The following is a 27965-nucleotide window of genomic DNA, read 5'->3' as shown; positions in this document are numbered from 1 at the left end:
GCTGTTAAAAATTTTGCGAGGTGCGCGTCAGGCTACGCAGAGCTACGCACAGGCTAAGGATAGCCGCATGACTATAAATCGCCCTTTAATGTAGCTACTTATTTTTTATTTAAAAAACGTTAAAACAGAGGATTTGTTTTAACACCTGCTAGAATATTTTGTTTAAACACAAATAATTCAATAAATGTATGTCTATATAAGCTGGATATTGTTTATATATCTGCCTATAATAGATCCACACATTCATTCATCCATGATCCTTCATCTAACCACCCTTGTATTATGCATCAATGTATATACAGTAAATAGATTTTTTTTAAGGGCTGCACAATTAAGAAAAGACATAATTATCAGTTATTTTCCCTGATATTGTATTAAGAGTTACATTTCACATTTTGTTAGGGTTATCTCCTTTATAATATATCAAATAGTATACTTCTTGGAATATTAACAATTCACTTAAAGATAATCAGTAAAAGCTTTACAAAGGCTTACAAGTGTAGGAAAAAGATTAGAAAAGTATTGTGCAAAGACATTTTTACACATCCATGATGAATAATAAAGATTCATGTCATCTGCATACTTTATACACCATTTACAATGAGACAGATTGCAGAAAGACGGTGCTTACATGCACTTGTACTATAAGTGTAATTTTTACTATTCCCTCTCATTTACTCCTCAGCGTTTCTTATTGCATATCAGATAAGCCCTTCATGTCTTGTGCTTGAAGACTAAAGGTTACTCCTGTTTGGTGCAATTCAAGAAGTACACAAATACTGTATCATGCATTGATCACATATTGTATCTCCAAAATTAAGATTTAAGTTAAAGTCTGCGAATGCTGTTCAGATAATGTTTTTAAAAAACAGTATATGCTTATTTTAAACACCTGAACATGCAATGCCTTGATTGGTTGATTTTGTTAAGCTAGTTTATTGAATGATCAAGGTTGGTTGTGCAAGACCTTTGGAATTGACCGAGGTTAAGCATTACTGTGTAACCACCTCATGGGCACGTTAATGACCAAAGGTTGTGTGCCAACTACTGTATGACTGCTGGCAGTGGAGCTGTTTGGCAAGCATCTAGATAGTATTTGCCAACCTACTACCACTAGTGCTGTTTAAGTGATATGGTTGATACATATTTCCTTGAATACTGTCCCTTTTAAACAAGATAAGTATAAGTATTAGCATGTTTCCAAAGTGGCAAAATCAGAAACAAAATTATTAGTAAAGCCTTAGATTATGGTTGTACTGTACTTCACAGCCCTGTAAGTTTACCAGTTAAGGGTCCTCATTAAGGGTCAATATTGGGACCCTCAAAGCTAAATAAACTTTTTCTGTTTATTATCCCACAAAGGAGCAATAATATGTTATTTACACAGACATTCCTGATAAGATTACCGCTGTGTTTAAGAAGTATGAAAGACTAACCCGCCCCTTTCAACTCCCCCCGGTGCTGTTGTGCTCCATACAGGGAATTATAAAGAGCTTGCTTGTGACCTGCCTCTCTCTCTGGCTCACTCTGTGACTAAAAGCACCAGGTTACTTCCTAAGTGTCTCAGCCTTGATTTCCTGTCTTCTTCCTCCATGGACTGCTAACAACATTTTGGAAATCACGCTGAGAACAGCTTTACTTCTTTAATTGCTCTCCTTCAATTTCTTTCTCTTGTTTATCCACTTCTCTTATTTTTATTCATTGAGTGGTTGAATGGCCAAGGCTGAGCAGATGCCTGAGGCTTGTGCCCCCCTGGCAGGCAATGAAAAAGTCACTGAGGTAACAGCATCTAGTGCTAAACTGTTCGGCTGCAGCTGTCTGCATCGCTGGCTTCCCCTGGCTTACAGAGAGGAGCTCTACCATGTCCTGCGCCTCACAGGGCCTCTGGTGAGTTTTTTGTCTATGCTGACAGTCAATTATGGCCCTAAAAGCATTGTGACTAAACTATATAATGCTGGGACAGAATCCTGTGAATTATTTTAGAATGGTAATGTTTGGTTTTGATACTTCGTATGTCTGTATCTCATTACGTGTTTATGGTTAAAGTTGTAATTAATAGTACTACAGTATAATCTGATGACTGATATGATGAATTTGATACGATTAACCTATTATTGTTCATAGTGGTTATCTAATGCTTATGACATGTCACTCCTCTGTGTTATACATATTCTTTACTAATCGCTCTTTTTTGGAATTTGTATATTTTTTGGTTGTATTTGCATCTAATCAGTAAAAAACAATGGCTAACACTTTACAATGCATTTGTTACATGTAATTGCCATAGTAATAACAGTAAATCACATAATTATATGCAACTCTGAAACAAACCCTAACCCTATAGTAAATACATGTTGTTAATGAATATTACTCAGTTCTTAAATATACAGTACACATATAATTTTACTGTAATACCTTAAAATAAACGACAACCAAAGAGTAAAAATAAGATATCATCCCAATACAAAATGAGAACAATTGTCTGTACTGTAAAACTGAAGTGTAAAAACTGTATTAAAAATTTCTTTATACTTATATGTCTTTAGCAATCAAACTCTAATACATATTGAAATCTTATGTGTTATGCAAACCTGTGCCTTAATGAGCAATCACTCAATAATACATTTACAATTTCCCTTATCAACTACATAACCCAACCGACCATTGGGATAAATTAACCTAGGAAATATCCATGTTTGTTGCAACCTACACTGAAAAACCAACATTGAAACAGCCCAGCATAGGTTTATTTGATGGTTGGGTTTGTCCATATTTCACCCCACCATTAAAACAGCCCATCATAGGCTTATCTAATGGTTGGGTTTTCATATTTCACCCCACCATTGAAACAGCCCAGCATAGGCTTATCTAATGGTTGGGTTTGTCCATATTTCACCCCACCATTGAAACAGCCCAGCATAGGTTTATCTAATGGTTGGGTTTGTCCATATTTCACCCCACCATTAAAACAGCCCATCATAGGCTTATCTAATGGTTGGGTTTTCATATTTCACCCCACCATTGGAACAGCCCAGCAAATGTTTATTTGATGGTTGGGTTTGTCCATATTTCACCCCACCATGGAAACATCCCAGCAAATGTTTATTTAATGGTTGGGTTTGTCCATATTTCACCCACCATTGAAACAGCCCAGGAAATGTTAATTTAATGTTTATTTAATGTTTAATTAACCTATGCTGGGCTGTCAATCACAGAGAATACATTTACAATTTCCATTATCAATAACATAACTCTCACTTTTATAAAATGCCAGGTTGTTTCAACTCATGGTTGAGAAAAAATGGACAAACCTGACCAACCATTGAGTTAAATGAACCTAGAAAATGTCCATGTTTGTCACAACCTACGTTGTAAGAAAAAGGCTACCATTTACATTCACATATTGTGTACCTCGAATATGCACCCTTTAGGTACAAATCTGTACATTTTGGAAGGGCACCATTCAACTGACAGCTTAACAAAACCAACATTGAAATGACCCAGCAAAGGTTTATTTAATGGTTGGGTTTGTTCATAATTGACCCCACATTTGAAACCACCCAGCATAGGTTTATTTAATGGTTGGGTTTGTCCATAATTCGCCCCACCATTAAAACAACCCAGCATAGGTTTATTTAATAGATGGGTTTATCCATATTTCACCCCACCATTGAGAAAACCCAGCAAATGTTTAATGGTTGGGTTTTTCCATATTGCACCCCACCATTGAAAGAACCCAGCAAAGGTTTATTTAATGGTTGGGGTTGTCCATATTTCACCCCACCATCGAAACAGCCCAGCAAATGTTTAATGGTTGGGTTTTTCCATATTGCACCCCACCACTGAACCAACCCAGAAAATGTTTATTTAATGTTTGGGTTTGTCCATAATTTGCCCCACCATTAAAACAACCCAGCATAGGTTTATTTAATGGTTGGGTTTGTCCATATTTCGCCCCACCTTTGAAACAACCCATAATAGGTTTATTTAATGGTTGGGTTTGTCCATATTTCACCCCACCATTGAGACAACCCAGCAAAGGTTTATTTAGTGGTTGGGTTTGTCCATATTTCACCTCACCATTGAAACAGCCCAGCATAGGTTAATGTAATAGTTGGGTTTGTCCATATTTCGCCCCGACCATTGAAACAACCTAGAAAATGTTTATTTAATGGTTAGGTTTGTCCATATTTCACCCCAACATTGAAACAACCCAGAAAATGTTTATTTAATGGTTAGATTTGTCCATATTTGACCAAATAATTAAAACAGCCCATCATGTAGAGCCTAGCAATGCAAGACATAATTGAAATCTTTGTTTTCATGTTTTACAGCTCATCTCAAGGATCCTAAATTTCCTTCTGCCATTTGTCATCACAATATTTTGTGGTCATTTAGGAAATGCTGAACTGGCTGGATATGCCTTGGCCTCAGCGGTAAAGCCTTCATCGTCTGATATAGCTCTCTATTATCTTTTTAAATTGAAATTGTGCTGTTCAGAGATACACCCTTAAAAGTTTACAGCAATTTTTGGTTTCTCAAAGAACCATTCAGTCAAAAGAAGAATAATTTATTTTATAGCTTTCATAGCAAAAATGGTTAAGACTAAAGATGTACCGTTACAAAATTTCTGTATGTATACTGATATTCAAATACTTAGAATGACATGTATCGATACCAATAAATACCGGATGTCCAATAGTGGGCAAAATCTTTTTATCTGCCCATACCAACTGGCCAATATTTTGGTTCATCCCTAGTGTAGACTATATTTGCAAAAATGTAAGGCATTCATTCAGTACTTTATCTTTGTCACTTATCAATCTATCTTAGTAGTCCTATAACCTTTATTGGTTTTTGCTCAGCTCTGAAAATAATGCATGGGAAACATGTTATCTTGTTATATCTGTGGGTTTGACACAAATACTATATCCTGTTCTGAGAAGTCCACTTGAAGCTGATGAAAATCCAATGTCTGTATCTCCAAAAAAGAATCAGTGACATTAAAATGGCTTTTGTGAGGCTATAACATAATTTATCTTCCCGTAGACTCTTAATGTGACCACGATAGCCACGGGGTGTGGACTTGCCCTCACCTGCGACACACTTGTCTCTCAGGTACGCACTCATCACCTAAATAAAGATCCATTAAATGATTGTTAACATGTTTTTAAACTGTCATGTATGTTGGCTTGCTTGCCAATATGTTAAATAAATAACACACAGTTGCATTTACCTTGTATAATAGAAACGTGGAGATAAAATTGTTGGTGTTTAACCCAACTTTTAATTTATAGTTTTGAAACATTAAGTTTATGTATTTTATCCTTGTCCAGACATTCGGCAGTAAGAATCTTAAGCGTGTAGGGGAGATACTTCAAAGGAGTATAGTCATCTTATTACTCTTCTGTCTGCCGTGTTGGGCTATACTCATCAATGCTGAGTCAATACTACTCACGCTGAAGCAGGAACCAGAGGTGGCCAGGTCAGACTCATCCACAATATCCACAATATTATGTTGTAAATGTAAATGTGCATTACAATAACTTTCTATCCAGAAGGTTTCGTAAACCGGAAGTGCACATTAAATAGCGCGAGCTTCTTCAGATAGCGTCTACTTTAAAGCAACACTATGTAGTTTTTTTACCTTTAAATAATGTCTCTAAAATTATTTTAGTGATAGAACAACTTTTAACTGGACAAATTGTACTGTTGCTGCAACCTGAGCAGCCTCCTAGCTGCTACAAGCACACTCTGAAAGTGGCGGTGGAGGGTAGGAAACACAGCCCAGCCCCTCCCTCTGCCTGCAGAAGAGTGTCTGATACCAGGCACTGTTGCACTTTTCAACCACATGGGGGAGCCGTAAGTCATTTTTACATGGAAACTACATAGTGTTGCTTTAAAATGCTAAATATAGGTTAGCAGCCAATGTTAATCGTTAATGATTTGGGACAAATATGCAGTGTTGGGAACGTTACTTTAAAAAAGTAATTAGTTATAGTTACTAATTACTTCTCACAAATAGTAACTGAGTTAGTAACTGCGTTACATTATCATAAAAGTATTTAATTACCAGGAAAAGTAATTACTGCGTTACTTAAAAAATTCTAATATTTCAAATAACTTGAATGCCCCTTACAAAATTAAATATGTTAAATGACTAAAATAGTTCCTAAAGAGAAATCACTTATTTTGTGGCAGCATGTGACAATGTGAGGTGCTTTATTAGATCAGAATTACTTGCCACAGACGTGGAGAGAAAAACAGTGTCAGTGAAATCAAGTTTAGCAACGCGCAGCATTTTAATGTCAGTAATGATAACAGAGTTATAACAGGGGAAACAGTAATTTTTTTGATTACTCGTTACTGAAAAAAATAATGCAGTTACTAACGCCAATTACTTATAACGCCGTTATTCCCATCACTGCAAATATGATGTTATTTAATGGTAAACTATGTGAGTGGCGCTATGTGGCGCGACAGGGATTTGAGCAACTTCCTGAGTCACAGCTGGGCGGCGCGGACAGGCGCCACCTGGCGGCGCTGGTGTGTGTATACTCATAGAAAACAATGGGTTCGATTTTTTTAGAACGGCGCGGCGCTGTGCTGAGCTGCGCGGCCGGTGTGCAATTCCCTTAAGGGGTTTGTTACATTGGAAATGGCTGACTTTCTGTTAAAACATTCCATGGGGTAACAGTTACAGATGTTTAAAACATTTTTTTCATGCATTTAATTGCCAATATTTTTGACAAAAATAGCATAAAAAAGCAAAACATCCACCGTTAATAAAAAAAATATTCTTAAAAAATGTTTCTGTTCTCTGAGGCTGAGGAAAATAGTTGAAGTCAAATTTCCAGAGGAGTCTTCTTCTGATTTGAAATTGATGAATAAAATATAAGCTCAGTCTTAATTTTCTGCTTCACTAGTTCATTTAATTTTCATGTTTTTTTAATCAAATAGACAAGTAATTTCATGAATGAGATAAATAACGATTGGCTTATAACACGATTTGCATCATGCACCCGTTTCTTGAGAGGACGTTTTTGGATTCCCCATTCACTGGGTGAAGTTAGACGAGATAAAGTTTAATTAAACACGATAATTTATTGCTACCATCCTATGGTGTGCAGCATGAGGAAATACAGATTCTGACATGTACAAAATTTTGACTTAAAGGGATATTGACCCAAAAATGAAAATTCTGTCATGATTTATTAACTTTCATGTTGTTACAAACCTGTATACATTTATTTGTTCTGATGAACACAAAGGAAGATATTTTGAGGAATGATTGTAACCAAACTGATTAGAAGCCCCATTGACGTCCATAGTATTATTTTATCCTACTATGGTTGTCATTTGGGTTTCTGATTGGTTTGGTTTTAACGGTTTCTCAAAATATCTTCCTTTGTGTTTATCAAAACAAAGAAATTTATACTAAAGGAGTTCACATCTTAACATTAAAAGTTAAATTTGGGGCATTTACAGTGGCTCAGTGGCTACTCTGTAGCACTGTTGCCTCACACCAAAGAGATATCCGGTTTGATCGCCGACTAGGTCAGGTGGCCTCTGTGTGTGGAGTTTGCATGTTCTCCTTGTGTTAGTGTGGGTACTCCAGTTTCCTCCCAAAGGCCAAAAACATTTAATTTCGCTGAATTTGAGATTCAAATTGCCCCTCCCCCAACTTGTGCCTGGATTAACTTGTCTGAATAAACTTGTGTCTGAATTAACCAGTTCTCACGATGAATATAGCCATAGATGCTGGAATGGCGTAAAGAATAAAGAAGGAAAGAAGAAAGAAAAGTCAAAGTTGCATTAAAATACACTTGGCATTAAAGTCTACATGTGGCTTCTGAAGACTTTAACAAATTTTTATGTTTTGTTACCATTTTAAAGCTACTATAAAATCTTTTGAGTATCATTCTATTGTAAGATTGTTATTGGTAAAGCTCTATTCTTACTAATTTTTCAGGATTGCACAGCTGTATGTTGTGGCATTTCTCCCTGCTGTTCCTGTAAGTATAACAACATGTTTTTCTAAACCATTCAATGCTTGCGCTTTCATCTCTGTGTTTGCCTTGTTTTTGTAGAGTGTACGTTCAAAAGTTTCCTGGTGTTTTCTCCAAATTGCGTTTCTCATTTTTCACTAAAATAAATTTTATTTATTTAGTCGGACAAACAGCATGTTTTATGAACATTTGCTTGCCATTTTTACAAATGCATACTATTTATAAAAAAAAAATGTTTTACTTCCTTGCGGAAGGTCTGCATTCATTAAAAATGAGTTAATAAAATATTTCAAATTAATATTTAATGTTCATTACCTTACTTTACAGTAAATAGGCGTGCAATAACCGAGATTGGGTCCTGATCAAACTGTCAGGGGTTATTTCTGCAAAAACAACCACCTGCCTATACATTATCCCTTACATATTTGACCCAACTATACAACCCATCATTTTTTAGAGTGTGTACAGTTAACACATTTTTATATTTTTACATTGCTGTTTCATTAAAATTGACATTTTTAACATTTTTTTACAGTGTTGTCTCTCCTTCAATTTCCTAGGCCACGTTTCTGCACTATCTGCAAGTGTCTTACTTGCAAAATCAGGTACAACCTTTATAGTCTCCCAATAATCCCAATAAATTCAGCACTGTACTGTAAGAGCAAGAAAAAGATGTTAAACTGAATGTGATGTCATGTTTCAGGGGATCATCCTGCCTCAGATGTACACAGCGGTTGTTGCCAACATTTTAAATGTAGCGACAAACTACATCCTGCTTCATTCACTGAACCTGGGAGTGATGTATGTATGCAAATCTGTTCATTATATATCTTATAGATAATAATAAGATTTGTTGTATTGCCAAGCCATACCGTTTTCAAGCGCCTCTGTGTCTTTACAACTGTATATTCATGCACTGTAATAATAGGAACACGTCACACAAAACGCGTTTATGGCAGTGGGAATTGTTTTCTATAGGCAATGAGTATTTTCCGCACTGTTTATGCAAGGCACACGCCCGTGTTTTTGCCACCTGCCACGCCATGCGTTTTATGGTACATTCACACATCAGCTTTCACGCTTCTTATTTACTTTGAATGGGTGATGTCGTGCGTTGCCAAACTGAATTGTTGATCCATCGGCGTCACATCACTGCCATTACAGGAGTTGAACAGAGGAACTTTTCAAGTGCCAACCCTACTGAAAAATCCAGCTAAGACCAGCATGGGCTGGTGAGCTGGTTTTGGCTGGTCTCCAGCTTGGTTTTAGCTGGTGTAGGAAGCTGGTTTTGCTGGTGTAGTAGGCTGGTCTAGCTGTGTTTTGGTCACTTTTTAAGCTGGTCTAGCTGGACTTAGCTGGTCAGGCTGGAAGACCAGCTTGCCCACCAGCATGACCAGCTTTGTCAGGCTGGGAGGACCAGCGTAAACCACCTTAAACCAGCTGGAACCGGCTACCAGCTTATGCTGGTCTTGGCTGGATTTTTCAGTAGGGAATGCAGGCATCAGCCAATCAGATCGCCTTATGCAAAGAACCTAGTGCAAAGCCAGCAAATTATGTTTATGCAAGACTGGAGAACAGGGCTGCGTTCAGCCCTGACAAAATGTTGCACAATGTTTTTTAAACAGAAACGATGATGCGTTGAACACCTTGTTCTGATGATGCAAGAGATGCAACTACGGTAGCTGAGAAGGCCATTCTTTGTGTTCTTTTTTAAATGTTTTCGGAGCCTGATGAAATACTAATAATGCGTGTTTTATACTGTAAAATACACTCAATGTTACAGTCACTGCCCTTGCCGTCCAGAATAAAAGTTAACATTTCAACTTGAATTGTGTGAGCTGTCTCTTTAGTACCGCATGGTTGATTTACATATTGCTGCTAATTGGACTGCAGTTCCGACACACCCACCAAACAAGAGAAAACATATCTCAAACCTGTTGCACACCAGTGCAAACTGTTTCCAGGTAAAACTTGTTGTTTAACCCAAACACCGTAGCAGGTTTGAACTTCGTCAAGCATTCTCATTTTCTTTAAATAGGTGTTGCCTGAACTTAATTTAGGACCAGTCTGCATTGGGTCACTGTCGTTGTTCGCGTCAGTAGTAAAAAATGTCTTAACTTTTCACGCGCCAATGCAGGCATCAGCCAATCAGATTCCAGTATGCAAATAACCTAGTGCAGATGCTAGCCAATAACATTCATGGAAGACCGGAGAACAGAGAAACATAAAAATGGAGAAAAGATGAATAGCACAGTAACACAGGGTAACACCGGCACTCGCTAGCACAACCAAACTGCCGTTGATCCGGGTGATAAAACTAAAGCTTTCTTTTTGTGTTGCGATTGTCATAGTGGCAACAGTCAATGTCTGATGCAGACAGATCCAGAATTCAGTTTGGCAATGCATTGCATCACCCTTTCAAAGTAAATTAGAAGTGTTAACACGGAAGGCCCATTTGAATGTACCATAGGAGTGCACTGAGCAGATGAAGTTAAAAAAGTCAACTCTTAGCAGAAAAGCACCCGACGTCATTCGTTTTTTTGCTCCCGCTTCAAAATTTGATTGACAGGATTGATTTTTGCTCTTTTCCGGAGTGAATCAGATAAAGGCACCACCTCGTGTTTTCAAGCGCATAAAACGAGCTTGGTGTGATCAGCCGCTAAGGCTGTAATGGCCAAAAGAGGCGAGAAATAGGATACACAATTTTATGTTTGTCCCACCAGGGGCTCTGCTGCAGCCAACAGCATCTCACAGATTTCCATCTGCCTGCTGCTGTTTGCCTACATACGCTGGAAAAAGCTGCATGTCAAGACATGGGATGGTAAAGAATATAGAGAGCCACACACACATACTGTAGACCAGGGGGCTCCAACCTTTTTGTGAGCAAGGGCTACCACAAAGGAGCCCTGGAGGGCTACTTTTGATATAGTCTACTCCAAACTTTTTTTGTTTTACTTGTTGATTTTATTGTACTTTTTGATATGTTTTACCATTAGGGGTGTAACGAGATCTCGTGCGACGAGATCTCGCGAGATTAAATATGTATCGCGAGATTAAGTGTGTCTCGCGAGAATTCTTGTGTAGGTGAAATTCTGGCCGTTTCTCAAATAAAAGACTGCATCCTTCGGAGGTCGCTCTTTTAAACTGCATTTACTTCATAAAGACTGTCTTATTAGAGACTATTAACAATTATAAAGTTTACTAATAATTTAGTTAATCGCAAATTGTTGTAATATGCTCACGACTTGCGAATGTAATGCTCAGTTAATGATCTGAAATAAACCTTAATGACGTATGAAGCCTGCATATGCGACCTTCGGAGGATGCAGCTTTCTGTTTGACCCTTTTAGGGGCCAGTTACACCAAAAGCGTTTATGGCAGTTGCAGGCGCCTTTTTTAAATGATATTCTATGGGCATGGAGCGTTTGCGCGCTGTTTATGCGCGCTGAGCGCCTTGCTGTTTTTGCCGGCGGCCGCAGCACGCGCCTTTGAAGGAATGCCGAGAGCGGAGAAGCGCCCGACGTCATTCGCGCCTTTCCATTGTCCACTCGAATGAGGGGAGATGCGGGCCTTACGTTGTGGTGAGGGAAGTTTACAGTTGCTTTGAAGAACCGGACTCCACTCGCTCACTCTCTCCTGCGTGTTTGTGCACCTCTCACCCTCAAACAAGGTCAGAGCAAGCGTCATCTTTTTAAAGTTTCTGCTAATGTGACAGTTAACAGCAAAAGAGCGCACGCTTCAATATTTGATTGACAAGACAGCTGACTAGGTGGTTGCCTAGCAATATTAAAAGCCGCGTCGACTCGCACTGTTCTTTTTTTAAAAAGGCAGTGCGTCGCACCTTGCGTTTCCAAGCGTTTAAAGCGTGGTTGGTGTAATTAGCCTCTTACAGTGCATGCATTATATTCTGTCTTTTACCGCATTTGCTTTTTTGTTTGGGTTTCCAATAATGTTCGTTTGGGAGCTCGTATGAAGTCTGAGACGTGTTGTGTTTGTCTGTTGATCACTGTCAGATGTGAAGTCTCAGCACAGATTAAACCATCACAGAGTTTACATGATTTAATGTCTGCATGTTCATTTCTATTGTAAAGAAATGGACGTATATTAAATATTCAAATGAATTTAAACATTGTTTGGCTAAAAAATAAGCGTTTCTCTCCGTCTAAAGTGAAAGTGAAGATAGCGTCCGCGAGACGAGTCAACTATCTCCCCCTGCAGGCATTTGTTATAATATATACATAATGCTTTTTATTTATACACCACAAATGTAATGTGTTTGTTAATGTAATGTTGTTTAATGTAACTTGGTTTTAATACTTTATTTGAACCAATTATTATTGCATCTTCGTTATTATGTAATTTTAAAGGCTACTGCTCACTTGGGTCTATTTTTATTACCCAAAAATAACAAATTACTTCATTATCAGTTAGTTAAATAATTGTTAGGGCCAGTCCTTGATTAGTTAAAACATTTAAAAATAACATGATTTCAGTTTCTTATTCATTTATTTTATTATCGAGGGTTTCTTAAAAAGTGTAAAAATGTCGTCTCGTCTCGTTCTCGTGAACCCAATCTCGTGTCTCGTCTCGTCTCGTGGATTAAGCGTTTCGTCACACCCCTATTTACCATTGTTAAAAATGTTAACATACATAAAAGAAGCCAAGCTAATATAAAAGGGCTATTAATAGAATGTGGTTTGGCAGGAAACTAACAGACTCTGTCTGAAAACTTAGTATACTTTTATCTGCGTCCGTCCTGTGCGCACACACATCCACGCAACTTTTAAAGTATACTCAATCACGGCTCAACACGTATGCAATACATTGATTTTTTTTTATTCAGTTAATTAGGGGTCAAGCCCCGAAGGGGCGTAGAACCCTATTGTTATTGTTAGTTTTGTTATTATTATTTTTCTTCCTCGTTCTTCCGCCGAAAGTCAATGGCAGCCCATAGAACCGTACGTAGGAAAGTTATGAAATTTGGCACACATGTAGAGGACAGTCTCAGAAGTTACTATAGCAACATTGGTGTGTCTGACTCAAACCCTCTAGCGCCACCAACAGTCCAAAAATCCACTTATGTTCATGCTCATAACTTCTGACCCATGAGTCCTAGAAACTAAATTCTTGTTTCCTCTGAATCCTTGGCTCATGATGATTAAAATGCACACATTGATGTCATGTGTGTCATGCACATCTGTCCGCCATTTTGAATTTTTCTTAAAACCTACTTTTTCGAACTCCTCCTAGACCGTTTGTCCGATTTGCATGTCCTTTGGTATGTAGCATCTAGAGACACCCAAGACAAAAAGTTATCAAAAGCTTTTTAATAGATCAATGCGTTCTCATATAAATTGACAACATACATGGCGGCGAGCACGCCAAAACGGACGTGAGGCCGTATCTTCGCAAAACTTTCTTGTATCAACACGAAACTTGGTATATGTCATAACAGTCATGACCTGAGGGTGCCTGCAACGTTTCGTCACAGCGCCACCTAGTGGTCACGAGATTCGAAAATGCCTATTTTCGCTTATAACTACTTCAAACTTGAGTCTAAAATCATGAAGGTGGTCTTGTTAGATTCCTTGAGGCATGCCGAGTCAAACGATACCAAACAGTTTTCGGTCGGCCATTTTGGGTGTCGGCCATTTTGAATTTTCTCATTAAGTTCAGTATTTCACAAACAGAATGGCGTATCGCTACGAAATTTGGCATGGTTCATCAGTGACATGTTCTGAGCGCACCTATAAATCTTTAGGACGGCGCCACCTAGTGGTCAGGATATGTAAATAAATTGTTTAAAATCTTTGTATCATTTGATTAAATTGCCACTATGACATAAGACTTCACTCTATTGATTCCTTGGCTCATGCTGAGTCCGACTGTACCAAATATGTCTGAGTCAAACCTACTTCCTGTCGGCCATTTTGAATTATATTGAACACCTACTTTTTCGAACTCCTCCTAGAGCGCTCGTGTGATTGGCTTGATTTTTGGTATGCATCATCTAGAGACACTCTAGACAAAAAGTTATCAAAAGCTTTTCCGTAGACCTATCCGTTGTCGTATAACGCATCAAAGAATGCGAGGGCGAGCACGCCAAAATGTGTTTGAGCCTGTATCTTCGCAAAACTTTTGCGTATTAATATGAGACTTGGTATATGTCATAACAGTGATGACCTGAGGGTGCATGCACCATTTCGTCACACTGCCCCTACTGGTCACGAGATATAAAAAAATTCTATTTTGCTTATAACTACTGCAAACCTGAATGTAAAATTATGAGACTGGTCTTGTTAGATTTCGTGAGGCATGCCGAGTCAAACGATACCAAATGGTTTTTGGTCGGCCATTTTGTGTGTCGGCCATTTTGAATTTTTTCTTTAAGTTTAAGTATTTCAGAAACGCAATTGCGTATTGTTATGAAACTTGGTATGGTTCATCAGCAACATGTTCTGGGAGGACTTGTAATCTTTTCGGCGCCCCCTAGTGGTCAAGAGATTTGAAGCTATATCTCTGCATCTCTTTATCGTATTTACACCAAATTTGGTGGGTGTCATCACAATCAAGACCTGAGTCACAATTTATTGTTTGGTCAGTGCCCCCTAGTGGTCAAGTCATTTAAGGCTATATCTCCGTATCGCTTTATCGTATTTACACTAAATTTGGTATGTGTCATCACAGTCATGACCTGAGGCACCATCTATTGTTTCGGCACAGCACCACCTAGTGGTCTCAAGATACACAAAAATTGTTATTTTTTCATAAAACTAATGCAAACTTAGATCTTAAATCATGACAGTCATCACGTATGATTCATTTTTTGCCATGTTTGGCTTGACCCCGGTATCGCTGCTTGCAGCTATATTTAGGGGTCAAGCCCCGAAGGGGCGTAGAACCCTATTGTTATTGTTAGTTTTCTTATTATTATTATTATTATTAGGGGTCAAGCCCCGAAGGGGCGTAGAACCCTATTGTATTTGTTAGTTTTCTTATTATTATTATTAGGGGTCAAGCCCCGAAGGGGCGTAGAACCCTATTGTTATTGTTAGTTTTCTTATTATTATTCTTCCTCTTCCGCCATTGAAGTCAATGGCAGCCCATAGAACCGTACGTAGGAAAGTTATGAAATTTGGCACACATGTAAAGGACAGTCTCAGAAGTTACTATAGCAACATTGGTGTGTCTGACTCAAACCCTCTAGCGCCACCAACAGTCCAAAAATCCACTTATGTTCATGCTCATAACTTCTGAGCCGTGAGTCCTAGAAACTAAATTCTTGTTTCCTCTGAATCCTTTGCTCATGATGATTCAATTGCACACATTGATGTCATTTGTGTCATGCACATCTTTCCGCCATTTTGAATTTTCCGTAAAACCTACTTTTTCGAACTCCTCCTAGAGCGTCCGTCCGATTTGCATGTCCTTTGGTATGTAGCATCTAGAGACACCCCAGACAAAAAGTTATCAAAAGCTTTTTGATAGACCAATGCGTTCTCATATAAATTGACAACATATATGGCGGCGAGCACGCCAAAACGGACGTGAGGCCTTATCTTCGCAAAACTTTATTGTATCGACACGAAACTTGGTATATGTCATTACAGTCATGACCTGAGGGTGCCTGCAACGTTTCGTCACAGCGCCACCTAGTGGTCACGAGATTCGAAAAATGCCTATTTTCGCTTATAACTACTTCAAACTTGAGTCTAAAATCATGAAGGAGGTCTTGTTAGATTCCTTGAGGCATGCCGAGTCAAACGATACCAAACCGTTTTCGGTCGGCCATTTTGGGTGTCGGCCATTTTGAATTTTCTCATTAAGTTCAGTATTTCACAAACCGAATGGCGTATCGCTACGAAATTTGGCATGGTTCATCGGTGACATGTTCTGAGCGCACCTATAAATCTTTAGGACGGCGCCACCTAGTGGTCAGGATATGTAAATAAATTGTTTAAAATCTTTATATCATTTGATTAAATTGCCACTATGACATAAGACTTCACTCTATTGATTCCTTGGCTCATGCTGAGTCTGACGGTATCAAATATGTCTGAGTCAAACCTACTTCCTGTCGGCCATTTTGAATTATATTGAACACCTACTTTTTCGAACTCCTCCTAGAGCGCTCGTGTGATTGGCTTGATTTTTGGTATGCATCATCTAGAGACACTCTAGACAAAAAGTTATCAAAAGATTTTCGGTAGACCTATCCGTTGTCGTATAACGCATCAAAGAATGCGAGGGTGAGCACGCCAAAATGTGTTTGAGCCTGTATCTTCGCAAAACTTTTGCGTATTATTATGAGACTTGGTATATGTCATAACAGTGATGACCTGAGGGTGCATGCACCATTTCGTCACACTGCCCCCTACTGGTCACGAGATATAAAAAATGTCTATTTTTGCTTATGACTACTGCAAATTTGAATGTAAAATTATGAGACTGGTCTTGTTAGATTTCGTGAGGCATGGCGAGTCAAACGATACCAAATGGTTTTTGGTCGGCCATTTTGTGTGTCGGCCATTTTGAATTTTTTCTTTAAGTTCAAGTATTTCAGAAACGCAACTGTGTATTGTTATGAAACTTGGTATGGTTCATTACCTACATGTTCTGGGAGGACTTGTAAACTTTTCGGTGCCCCCTAGTGGTCAAGAGATTTGAAGCTATATCTCTGCATCTCTTTATCGTATTTACACCAAATTTGGTGAGTGTCATCACAATCAAGACCTGAGTCACAATTTATTTTTTGGTCAGTGCCCCCTAGTGGTCAAGTCATTTAAGGCTATATCTCTGCATCTCTTTATTGTATTTACACCAAATTTGGTGGGTGTCATCACAATCAAGACCTGAGTCACAATTTATTGTTTGGTTAGTGCCCCCTAGTGGTCAAGTCATTTAAGGCTATATCTCCGCATCTCTTTATTGTATTTACACCAAATTTGGTGGGTGTCATCACAATCAAGACCTGAGTCACAATTTATTGTTTGGTTAGTGCCCCCTAGTGGTCAAGTCATTTAAGGCTATATCTCTGTATTGCTTTATCGTATTTACACTAAATTTGGTATGTGTCATCACAGTCATGACCTGAGGCACCATCTATTGTTTCTGCACCGTGCCACCTATTGGTCTCAAGATACAAAATATTGCTATTTTTTTCATAAAACTAATGCAAACTTAGATCTTAAATCATGACAGTCATCACGTATGAATCATTTTTTGCCATGTTTGGCTTGACCCCGGTATCGCTGCTTGCAGCTATATTTACTGTTTGTTTTTATGTTCTTTTTATGCTTGTATAAGTTTTTTGTGAAAATTATTATCATTTCTATGGTATTAAAGATTTTAATAACAGAATGTCTTTATTAATACATTAAAAAACTCTATACCAATCCTTCAGGTCAACACTCATTTGGGAATTTTACAGTAGAGTGAAAATGTAACGGATCCACCATTGCAAACAAGTTTAGAACAAACAACAACAACAAAAAAAACAAGAAAAGGAATCAAACATTGTGGTGACGAAAATGCTTCACAGCTTTCTGTTCTTGGAAAAAGTGAAAATACAAGAAGGAAAGACGATGGTGTGTGTGCAAACTAGGGGTGGGTGATATGACCAAAATCTTCTATCATGATAGGATTCATTTTATATCATGATAACGATATATCACGGTGGAGTTTTTTGATGTATTAATAAGGCCTTTCTGTTATTAAAATCTTTAATACCATAGAAATGATAATAATTTTCACAAAAAACTTATACAAGCATAAAAAGAACATAAAAACAAACAAAACTCAAGCTCTCTGAAGATAAACAGTCAATGATAAAGGAATTATAATGAACAATTATGTATAATATGTATGTGTGTGTATATACGTATATATATATATATATATATATATATATATATATATATATATATTCATAAACATGAGTGACAGACAGGAGCAAAATTAGGTAACTTCCCCTTTAAGAGCAAAGTCCGGACCCTACTTTATGTTTCACATGCGTTTTCTCTTTTAGCTGTTCACTTTCTCTTAAGCCCTAAATTGTCGTGTTTATGAGGATGCTTGCAAAGATGGGAATTTTGACGCATATATGTGTTTAAGGCCAATAAAGCGGGGAAAATGCTCACGAGCTTAATGAGCAGTGGTTGCGCGACTTACGCGCTCCTCGCAAACAGAAAGAGCTCACGCATATAGATCTGTTATTTGTGTTTCAATAGCTTAAAATAACTTGTGGCTCTTCAATACGCGCACAGGAGCGTGACGTGGGCGCGTAACCTCGATAGAGACGATAGTCCAAAATCTCTACCGGTTGACGAATTTCTACCGGTTAATCATGTCTACCGGTTTATCGCCCACCCCTAGTGCAAACCATAGATATGTATAAAGGCTAGATGTCTCGTCCGCGCTGCTGGCCAATTGAGTGGAACATCCGCATTTGGCGGCCATCTTACCATAGGGCGCTCACTCACTTGTAGCATTGTGTTTTAATGATGTATGTACTTTTAAATGACCATAACTTGCTTAATTATCTACCGATTTATTTGTTATAAACGTCAAGAATGTACCTATGACACTGCATACTTAAACTAAAAAAAAAGAAAAAAATTAATGAAACATGTTGAAGCGGGGATGGGCGGCTTCGGTCCTGGAGGGCCGGTGTCCTGCAGAGTTTGGCTCCAACTTGCCTGAATGTGATGTCATGTTTCAGGGGATCATCCTGCCCCATATGTACACAGCGGTTGGGAGTGATGTATGTATGCAAGTCTGTTCATTATATACTTATCTTAGTTTTTAAGATAGTTTTGGAGTTTAGCTCCAACTTGCCTCAGCACACCTGCCTAAAAGTTTCTAGTATGCCTATTAAGACCTTAATTGGCTGCTTCAGGTGTGTTTAATTATGGTTGGAACTAAACTCTGCAGGACACCGGCCCTCCAGGACCAAAGTTGCCCATCCCTGTGTTAAAGCATCCATAATTAGCCACGTTAATAACGTTTGTAAGAAACCAAACCATTTGAAAATTGGTAGAAAATTGAGCAAGTTATGGTCAAGTTATGTCTTTGTGTAATTGTTTGTAAGGGAGCGATATTTTCTTCCGCATGCGCTGTTGTTTTTGCGTACTGTTAGCACACTGTTCGTATGCAGACCAAAATTTGAGACCCCGCGGACGACCGCGGACCCTACAGAATGATGTCATGACAGCACGCGTACAATGACGACCCTATACTCTCGGCTTTAGGCAGCTGACTTGTTGCCTCACTGCCACATGAGGCAATGACTTCGGTGGCATCTAGGAAATGCATTCGGACAGACTTCATAGACAGCGTAATAGAATGCTGTTTGAAATGTAAACAGATCGCCTCTGTGATAACTAATCCCATATTTAAAAATGGCAATACCAATTTCTTGCTAGAAATGCAATCAAAGGTGTAAAAAGTGAAAATATAACTTTATTTACACTAAATTTGTGCTCCAGCTGCTTTCTTGGCCGCCATTTTATTTTTTCGAATTCGACCAAGCTCAACCAATCACATTCCCCGTGAACTCACATGCGTATAATTGTGGAACAAGACAATACAGGTTTTTCAGGAGATGGGAAGTACACCAAACCTTGGATTTGGACGTGCCTTGATGCCTTCATTTGATGCCAGTATTTTAGGGCTTTCGGACACAGCCACGGACTCTGTGAGGGCAACCCATGTTGGAGACCACTGCTGTAGATACTTAATACTTTAATAATAATGGATAAAGTAATTCATATATTCAACAAATTATTATTATTATATTGTAACCCCAATAGTCTGACATTAACTCTAGTGATATAAGACCCTGGTCCCCATATAAAGCTGTTTTTTGTATGGGATTCTAAGATTTCCAAAACATTAGGTTTTGTTTGATCCATTATCGTCATTCAAGCACATTTATTTTCTAAGTGATTTATTGACGATTTCTTTTGATCAAGGCTGTGAACCAGTTCACATAACGAAAATGAGAGTGAGCAATTTTCTGTATGCACAGACGCACATGCGGTTGAATGTGTCCGGTCCAACTCCAATCAAACGTGATTATCCCTATGGCCTTCAATGATCAAAACTCTTGATGTATAAACTTGACGGAGAGTTGCGCTACTGTGTCTCATACTGTAGTCCATTAAAATACTGGTGATGGTGAATAAAGCACTGTAAAACAACGTAATTTTCACTTAATGTGGAGCGACTATGTAGGCTGCATCTTCTTCCCGAAGCGCCATTTGGAATTCGTCCTCCGTCTGTGTGTGTGTGCGTATTTAAGTGCACTCAAAAGTGCATACACGGAGAGACGCGTTTCGATGAGCAAGCGAACAATCTTTCTGTTCTTGACAGGACACATACAAACAAAATGATCTCGAAATACCACAGTATTCTATTTTTAATAAAAACATTTGTTTAAGTTATTTGCCAATGGCAGAAATCTTAATTCATGTTTAATGCTGAAACAAATGTAGGCATGTCAGAATTACAATTATGCCGCTTACATAGATTACAGGATTACATGACAAGATAGAGACTTAAGGAAAATTATGTCGACTAATAATTTAAGTTTAATGCCCTAATAATCAGCCTTCTTATTTGTATGTCCCACAGCTGACATGGAACGTTATCAACTGGTTCGGGAACTTTTATTTCTTTGTTCTAACCGGTTCTGGAACGTCAATTTTAGGGTTGAACTGAAAACTGGAAACGTTAAAATACTGTTTCTGTTCTGAACAAACCAATTGGGAAAAAAATCTGGTTCAAAGCCCTGCTTTTGACACATTGGTAACTACGACAAGTCATTATATCCTGCAGATATGGATTGCGTCTTTTTGCATTGCTCGGATTGTTTTATCAATCAATAATAAAGAGATATGGGAACTGTAGTGTGTACAAATGGGGTTGCATTGGTTTGTCAGTGTGCGGTTATGTGTTTGACTAATAATTTGTCTCCCCCTACAGGTTGGTCTACTGCAGCACTACAGGAGTGGGGCTCTTACATGAAATTGGCCATACCCAGCACTCTCATGCTGTGTTTTGAATGGTGGATTTGGGAAATTGGAGGTTTCCTTGCAGGTGTGTAAACGCTGTTAAGCTTGGAATATGCGTTGATCAGTATACTTGCCTTTTGTCATAAACTGATTTATATGCGTTGATCAGTATACTTGCCTTTTGTCATAAACTGATTTAAAGTTTTCCTTTTGATCTTTAATCTAAAATGAATCTGTAATTTTGTAAGCCCTTAAATTCTTGACAGTCAATGTTTTTTGTTAATCATTATTTTGCTTGAGCACCACTGAAGATTCCCAAGGTCATGAAGGTTTTATAGCTTCCAAACTCATCTCTTAAATTGTGTTGTGGCACATAACACAGTGTACATATAAATCTTTCATTATTTCTTGAATTCAACTCACTAATGTTAACCCTCAGATTTATACACAACAGTAAAAAATACCAACATTGTGTTTATTTAAAGATCTGATTTAAATGACTGTGGTTTTCTTCTATCTTTCATTCTGTGTTTATTTCACTTTTTATGTTTCGGAATATAAACTATTCAAAATATGAATGTTGTCCATATTCATGTTTGTACTTTATACTTATTTTTTTTTATTCTTATTTATTTATCATCTGCAATTAACACTCACACATGTAAATGACATCTTAGCCCCACCCCTTTCTGATGATTGGCAGGTATGCTGGGAGAGGTGGATCTTGCCGCCCAGCATGTGTTACTAGAGTTGGGTACCATTACTTACATGGTAAGACAGTGTTTTTATTTTTTCAACACTACCGCACATTTACTATATGTCCAAACATCTCGTAAAGGTAGATTTTGCATAATATTGGCACTTTAATAGAGATTGACAAATGACAGCTATGACTTTAACATGATTCTAAGTTTCTTAGGAAAGTTAAGAAAATATTTTATTAAAGAAGTTGTTTATTTGAATTGTTTGTGTACATGACTGTGAGTGTTAATAAGCATGTTGTGTTTAGTTCCCATTGGGTGTGCAGGCAGCTGCATGCGTTCGTGTAGGTAACGCACTGGGGGCCGGAGACACTAACAGGGCCCTGATCACCAGTAAAGTGACTCTTATGATCTCAGGTCAGTAAAACCCTAAAATATCCACAACTGCTCAAAAATACAGCTTTATGGTCTCGTTTCTTGCTGTAATGAAGGGTGTATCATATTTGATCGTGTATCACTTTTATTGTATTGCAGGAATTTTAGCTGTTTTACAAGGAATCGTGCTGGGTTTTGCAAAGTCTGTGGTGGGCTACATCTTCACCTCTGATGAGTATGTTACTGCTGTCATAACATACAAACATTTTAAGATTGTACCAAACAATTAAAACCAAGACACAGATGGCCCATTGCAATGCTGTTTATAATATTTTATTTTAATATTTTAACAGGACTATAGTGGAGATTGTCTCATTAAATCTCACTCTCTATGTTTTCCTGCAGTTTTTTGATGCTCTTGTGGTAAGTCAGCAATATAAGCCAGTGTTATGCTCAAAAACAATGCTCAAAAATCGTCCCTAGTTGTCACTGGGCTGGTACCTTTTCAGAAAGTACACATTTGCACTTTACTAAAGAGTGCATATATTAGTACTTCAAAAATAAATAATTGTGTCATACCTAAGTGGTACATAATAAGACACGTAAAGGGTAATGCCCCAGTGATGCAATACATACAATACAGTTATATATACATTTTATATCTTCATAATGTTCTTTATGTTACATGATAGTTTTCATCTATGATCTGTGTTCTGAGATAATATCACAATGACACCTGATTAGAAAATCTCTTCGTTCATCTCTGTATACCTGTATGATGTGTGTTGTGTTTTAGTGTGTGTGTTCAGGTATTCTTCTGGGTGCTGGGAAACAGAAGATAGCAGCATTGTCCAACTTGATCTGTTACTATTGCATTGGGTTACCGGTGGGAATATCACTGATGTTTTTGGCTAAGCTCAGGATACTTGGTACACTTCTCTCACCTCAATAAAGATAACTATCAAATAAAGATTAAGAATTGAGATATGTGGCATAAAATATTGTTATTGCTATTGGTTTTTATATTTGTGGATTGTAAAACAATCAATGTGCGCTGGAAGTTGTTTGTTCACACTGCAGCACTTATTCATTCAAGCCTGTTGTGCTTGTGCAAATGGGCGCAAATGGACGTGAAAATGATGTCTGCGCCAGGCTGACACTAGCAAAAAACACTTTCATTGCATATTGCGCTGCATTGCGTCGGGTGTATTATAGGGCTCTTTGTTTTGATCCAACAACACATCTTACCCTCACCTCAACCCTAGATTTGAATGAATACAGATTCAGACCATCAGTTAAACAGCACATAGAGAGCGATAGCACCATTACTAAAACTAAAACCCACTTTGTTATTATTTGAACTCATTCAGGTTTGGGGATTGGCCTCTTGATTTGTGTCATTATTCAGACCTGTTTCTTCACTACTCTCATCTTCAAGCTGAATTGGAAGAAAGTGACAGAGCAGGTAGGAAGTCACACATTCACTGTGTTTTTATGAAATTGAGTACAAAGTGTTTGATAACATAATGCGTTGACTGATAACTTCTGCAGGCCCAGAAACGCGCAGGCAAACATACAAAGGTGGTGTGTGTGCGAAAGAAGCCATCAATCGGGCAGTCTGTGGTTGATACTGTGGTGTCTGAAGGGCAGGGCGATGAGAAAATACCTGACGCTGGAGCTTCTGCATGTATTCCTGAACCCTGGGATGACATAACTGGAAACAAAGTAATTAAACATAATTCCATTTATTATCTTTCATATATACACAAATAAGCTATGACATTAACCACCCCCTGCCTATAGAGCAATAAGTGCACCTGGTAACCAAACAATGGCAATGGTGCGGTATACTGTATGTAGCACCCAAGGATCAGCTTTCGGTCAGTAGAGTGTTTCGTGTCAGAAGGAGTGAAGCTGTCGAATTTATCCAATTTTGATAGAGGACAAATTGAAATGCCCCTGTGTTGTGGAAATTCAATCTTAGAAACGACACGCCATCTGGAATGTTGTGCCACTGTTGTAAGTGCGGTGGTGCACGGATGGCTAAATGACAGATCAGCATCCAGCTGTGTATCATCTGAAGCTCATTCATGCCAGAGGGGATTAAAGACAGTTGTCCATTATTCATTTAGTATGGGCCTGAGTAGCCAAGGACCCAGATGGGTCCCTATGCTATCTGCTCATCATTGGCAACAACGGCCGTGACTTAAGATTCCTGGTGCATCAGATTGGTGGTCGAACGTGGATATGCTGATTACATTTAGACCATGTTGTCACAATTGCCCCATCCCTGCCAGCTGTTAGGTATCTGAAGAGCATTGTGGACAAAGTGCACCCAACTGTGTTACCTGCCGGTGATGTCCATTATTACCAACAGGATAATGCAACATGCTACACTGTAAGAGTCATCTAGGAGTGGTTTAAAGAAAAATAGTGTATTTCTGTTAATCCCTTGGCCTCCCAATTCACCTAACATGAACCAAATTGAACTACTGGTTTGACTTGGAAAAATGGGTTTGTGCTCACCACCCTACAAAATACGGGAACTGGAAGACCTCCTGTTTACATTATGGTACCAGATACCTCAAGAAACCTATTGCCGCATTGTCAAATAAATGCCTTGCCTCATAGCTGCTGTTTTGCAGGCTGATGGAGGCCTTACAGGATGTAAAGTCATAATGTAATGGCTCTGTGTTGCAAGACCAGGTAATCCTCAATGAAAGGAACACCCAGGAATTTGAAACTGCTTACGGTTTCTACATCGGTCTTATCAATGCACAGTGCTGAGTGCTGAACCTTCCTCCTCCGTAGATCAACAATCATCTCCTTCGTTTTTTTAGGGAGAGACATTTAGGGAGAGATTGTTATTCTGACACTATGACACGAAGTCAGACACTTCTCTCCTATAGGCTCTAAGGCTGACTCATCACTTCCCGTAATCCAATGACTGTCGTATTATCACCAAATTTAATAGGCTACACAGTCGTGAATAAAGAGTGTGTATGGGGCCCAGTACACGTCCCTGCGGAGTTCCTGTGTTTATGATTATGGTTTTGGATGTGTGATTCCCAAAACAGATGCCGGTCTGCCAGTCAGAAAGTCCCGAATCCAGCTGCGGAGTATGGGTACACCAAGGGTGTAAAGCTTGTTGGTGAGCTTTGATGGGATCACTGAGTTGAATGCTGAGCTATAATCTTTAAATAATATTTGAACATAGCAGTCCTTGTTCTCCAAGGTGTGTGAGGGCAGTGTGTATTGTGATGTCGATAGCATCTTTTCGATCTGTATGGAAATTACAGAGGGTCCAAGGTGTCTGGTACAGTATGAATGTCTGGATGTACTGCATAATGATTCTCTCAAAGCACTACATCACACAAGGGAGAGTATATTATAAGAGAATTTTTAGATTTTGGTGAAGTATTCCTTTAAGTCCAAATTGAATAGCTGTGCTTGATAACCTATTCAATATTTCAATTATGTTTTGCTCCTTTAGGCCCAGCTATCAAGTAACAGCTCTGAAGCAGCCGTCTATGTTAAAGTAAGCACACAAGAGCAGGATGAAGCTGTAAGTGGAGGACCAGTAATGGCAAGTGAAACCGGAGAAGCTAAACCTAAAGTCCTGCTCTCTATGAACCAGCTGGTGTTGAGAAGAGGACTGACTTTGCTTACTGCTGTCCTGATACTGATAATAGGAGTCACTGTCCACATAGCCTGTCCTCTTCCAGAATCTTACATTCACCCTCACAGCAATCTAACAATGGACTGGAAGAATTTTTCCACTCCCAACACTACAGTAAGCTCACTGTAACTGCACTGTTGGTGCACTTTACCAAGACCCCTTATCAACAAAAGTGGAACCACAATGACTCAATAATGCTGCTTATTCATCCAATGAGGAAATCAGTTTGATGTGAATCAGTCAGCAATATCAAATAATATTTGTCATTGCTATTTAAAAGAAAATCTTATATGAACTTCATAATTACTGCCAGATTCAAGTCTGGTTTATAGATTAATAGACTAGCAGCAATTTATGGAGTGAGGAGAGCATTTATCTGAATGTAACTTTTGTTGGGACACACTCCAATTAAATGATGCTGTTTTTAGGTTTAATTTTCAAGGTTAATGATTGATTAAGGTGATGAAGTCACACTAGACTTTCTGTTCCACTGACTTCCATTATAAAACCATGCAAATGAAGATTGGAAACGCAAGCTTGTGCAAAAGAAATTGCATTTTTAGCATGTTTCAAAGCTCAAGTTTGGTGACCAATACATCATGATACTGAAAATAACAGTACCTCACAATCACATTTTGTACAATCATAACAAAAGCAACAATAACCGTGCAAGAACGTCAAAATCCATAAAGTGTGAATAAAAACTTTTTCATATACAGTTCAGGGACAGTATTTTTTGCATAGAAGTTTTGCATGCTGAGTGTGGATGCTGCATGGGCGTCAGAACTATTTTATGTGGGTCGGACAAGACCATCTTATTCTTTAAGACCAATGATACTGGACCAACTCACTCGCATTTAGGGGTGGTTTCCCAGACAGAGATTGGCTTAAGCCAGGACTAGACTTTAGTTAAATTCGGAAATATAAGTAGTTTTAACAAAGATGTCTTCCTAAAAACATTACTTTTGTGTATTTTGAGGTAAAACAAAGGGCACTGATGTATTTTAAGATATGCCATTAAAAGTTGTTTTTAGTTTGGACAGCTCTTACATTTATTTTAGTTTAGGACTAGTCTAATCCCTGTCCGGCAAACCGCCCCTTAGAGTCCATATAAATTGATCTCCATTTCGTGTTATCACCATGTTCACCTGCTGCACAGCACACAGCAAGTATTAGGCCATACAAGCAATTGTTTTATTTAAAGGCACCAGACTACAAGAAAATGGCATGGACCCACCCACATTTTTTTTGCTACTTACGCCCATAGACCGCGGCATTAGTTAACAGATTTTACATTAAGCAGTTTTAATAAATCTGGTCAGTGGTGTGCAAAGACCTCCCCAGGGGCAGGGGTGGACGGACTAAAAAGGGCATAAAATAATTATTACGTCAAATAAAAATCGAATGTATTTATTTCTTTTCTGTTTTTTTATTCTTTCTTTCCTTAGCGTTCTATAAAAAAAACATTGTAACAAATGCATAACACATCAAACTAAAATAGGGAAGTTATATATATATATGAAGAGTTTGGTTCCAAAACACGATAAACGCCATTTTTGAAAAAAATGAGTTACTGCCAAAATCAGTATTATATCAGGTCAGTATTTAAAAGTTAATTCTTAATTTTACGCAAAATCCAATATCCGCAGTGTTATTCTGTCATTTTTTCTCCCTTTTTTCCCATAACGCAATAAACGCCACTCCTCCTTTTCTACAGAATGCAATAAATCCACTTCACATATTACAGCGCACCATTCACGCAATGTAAACAAACAATGCGGAGTCCTAGTTTTCCTCATCTACTTTGTACTTCATGATCAACAAACAATCAAAAGCAAAAAAATACTTTGATGGCATTGATAAACCTGTGGTTGTTTTCTGTGACGGGAAAGATTGTAAGTCATCAACATCCAATAACTTACGCAGGAGGCACTTGGGAGACAGGTGCTTGTTCCCCCGACAGCATCTGTGAAGTTTATGTGATTCTAACACATTGACCCCAGGGGATCTTATGAAAAACTTTACATTATCTTACTCAAAGTCAACGAAAATCGAGCAGGACCAAAACATTTTACAGCGGATTGCTTTAAAAAATGTTAAGCGACAGCGTCAAGTATAACCGCAGCAATGACAGTGTTCTCAATATAACAAAGTAAGTGATTTGATTAATGCCATTAATGTTTAGTTT

At 38.2% G+C, this 27965-nt stretch overlaps 1 protein-coding gene across 1 annotated transcript; it reads left to right on the top strand.

The window, feature by feature from the left end:
* The first annotated feature begins 1459 nt into the window (after positions 1–1459).
* Positions 1460–27965, top strand: LOC129423919 (multidrug and toxin extrusion protein 1). Its single transcript, XM_073871109.1, has 18 exons — positions 1460–1554; positions 1707–1887; positions 4335–4436; positions 5050–5118; positions 5337–5485; positions 7973–8015; positions 8570–8614; positions 8713–8810; positions 10733–10830; positions 20994–21107; positions 21726–21793; positions 22032–22140; positions 22258–22333; positions 22452–22521; positions 22895–23027; positions 23469–23563; positions 23650–23823; positions 25592–27965. The coding sequence occupies exons 2-18, from the start codon at positions 1714–1716 to the stop codon at positions 25904–25906; spliced, it is 1932 nt and encodes a 643-aa protein (XP_073727210.1). The 5' UTR covers positions 1460–1554; positions 1707–1713; the 3' UTR covers positions 25907–27965.

Source organism: Misgurnus anguillicaudatus, chromosome 9 (assembly GCF_027580225.2).
Source record: "Misgurnus anguillicaudatus chromosome 9, ASM2758022v2, whole genome shotgun sequence".
Taxonomy (NCBI): domain Eukaryota; kingdom Metazoa; phylum Chordata; class Actinopteri; order Cypriniformes; family Cobitidae; genus Misgurnus; species Misgurnus anguillicaudatus.
Note: the sequence above shows the minus strand (reverse complement) of the source record. Positions and strands in the feature narration are given on the sequence as shown.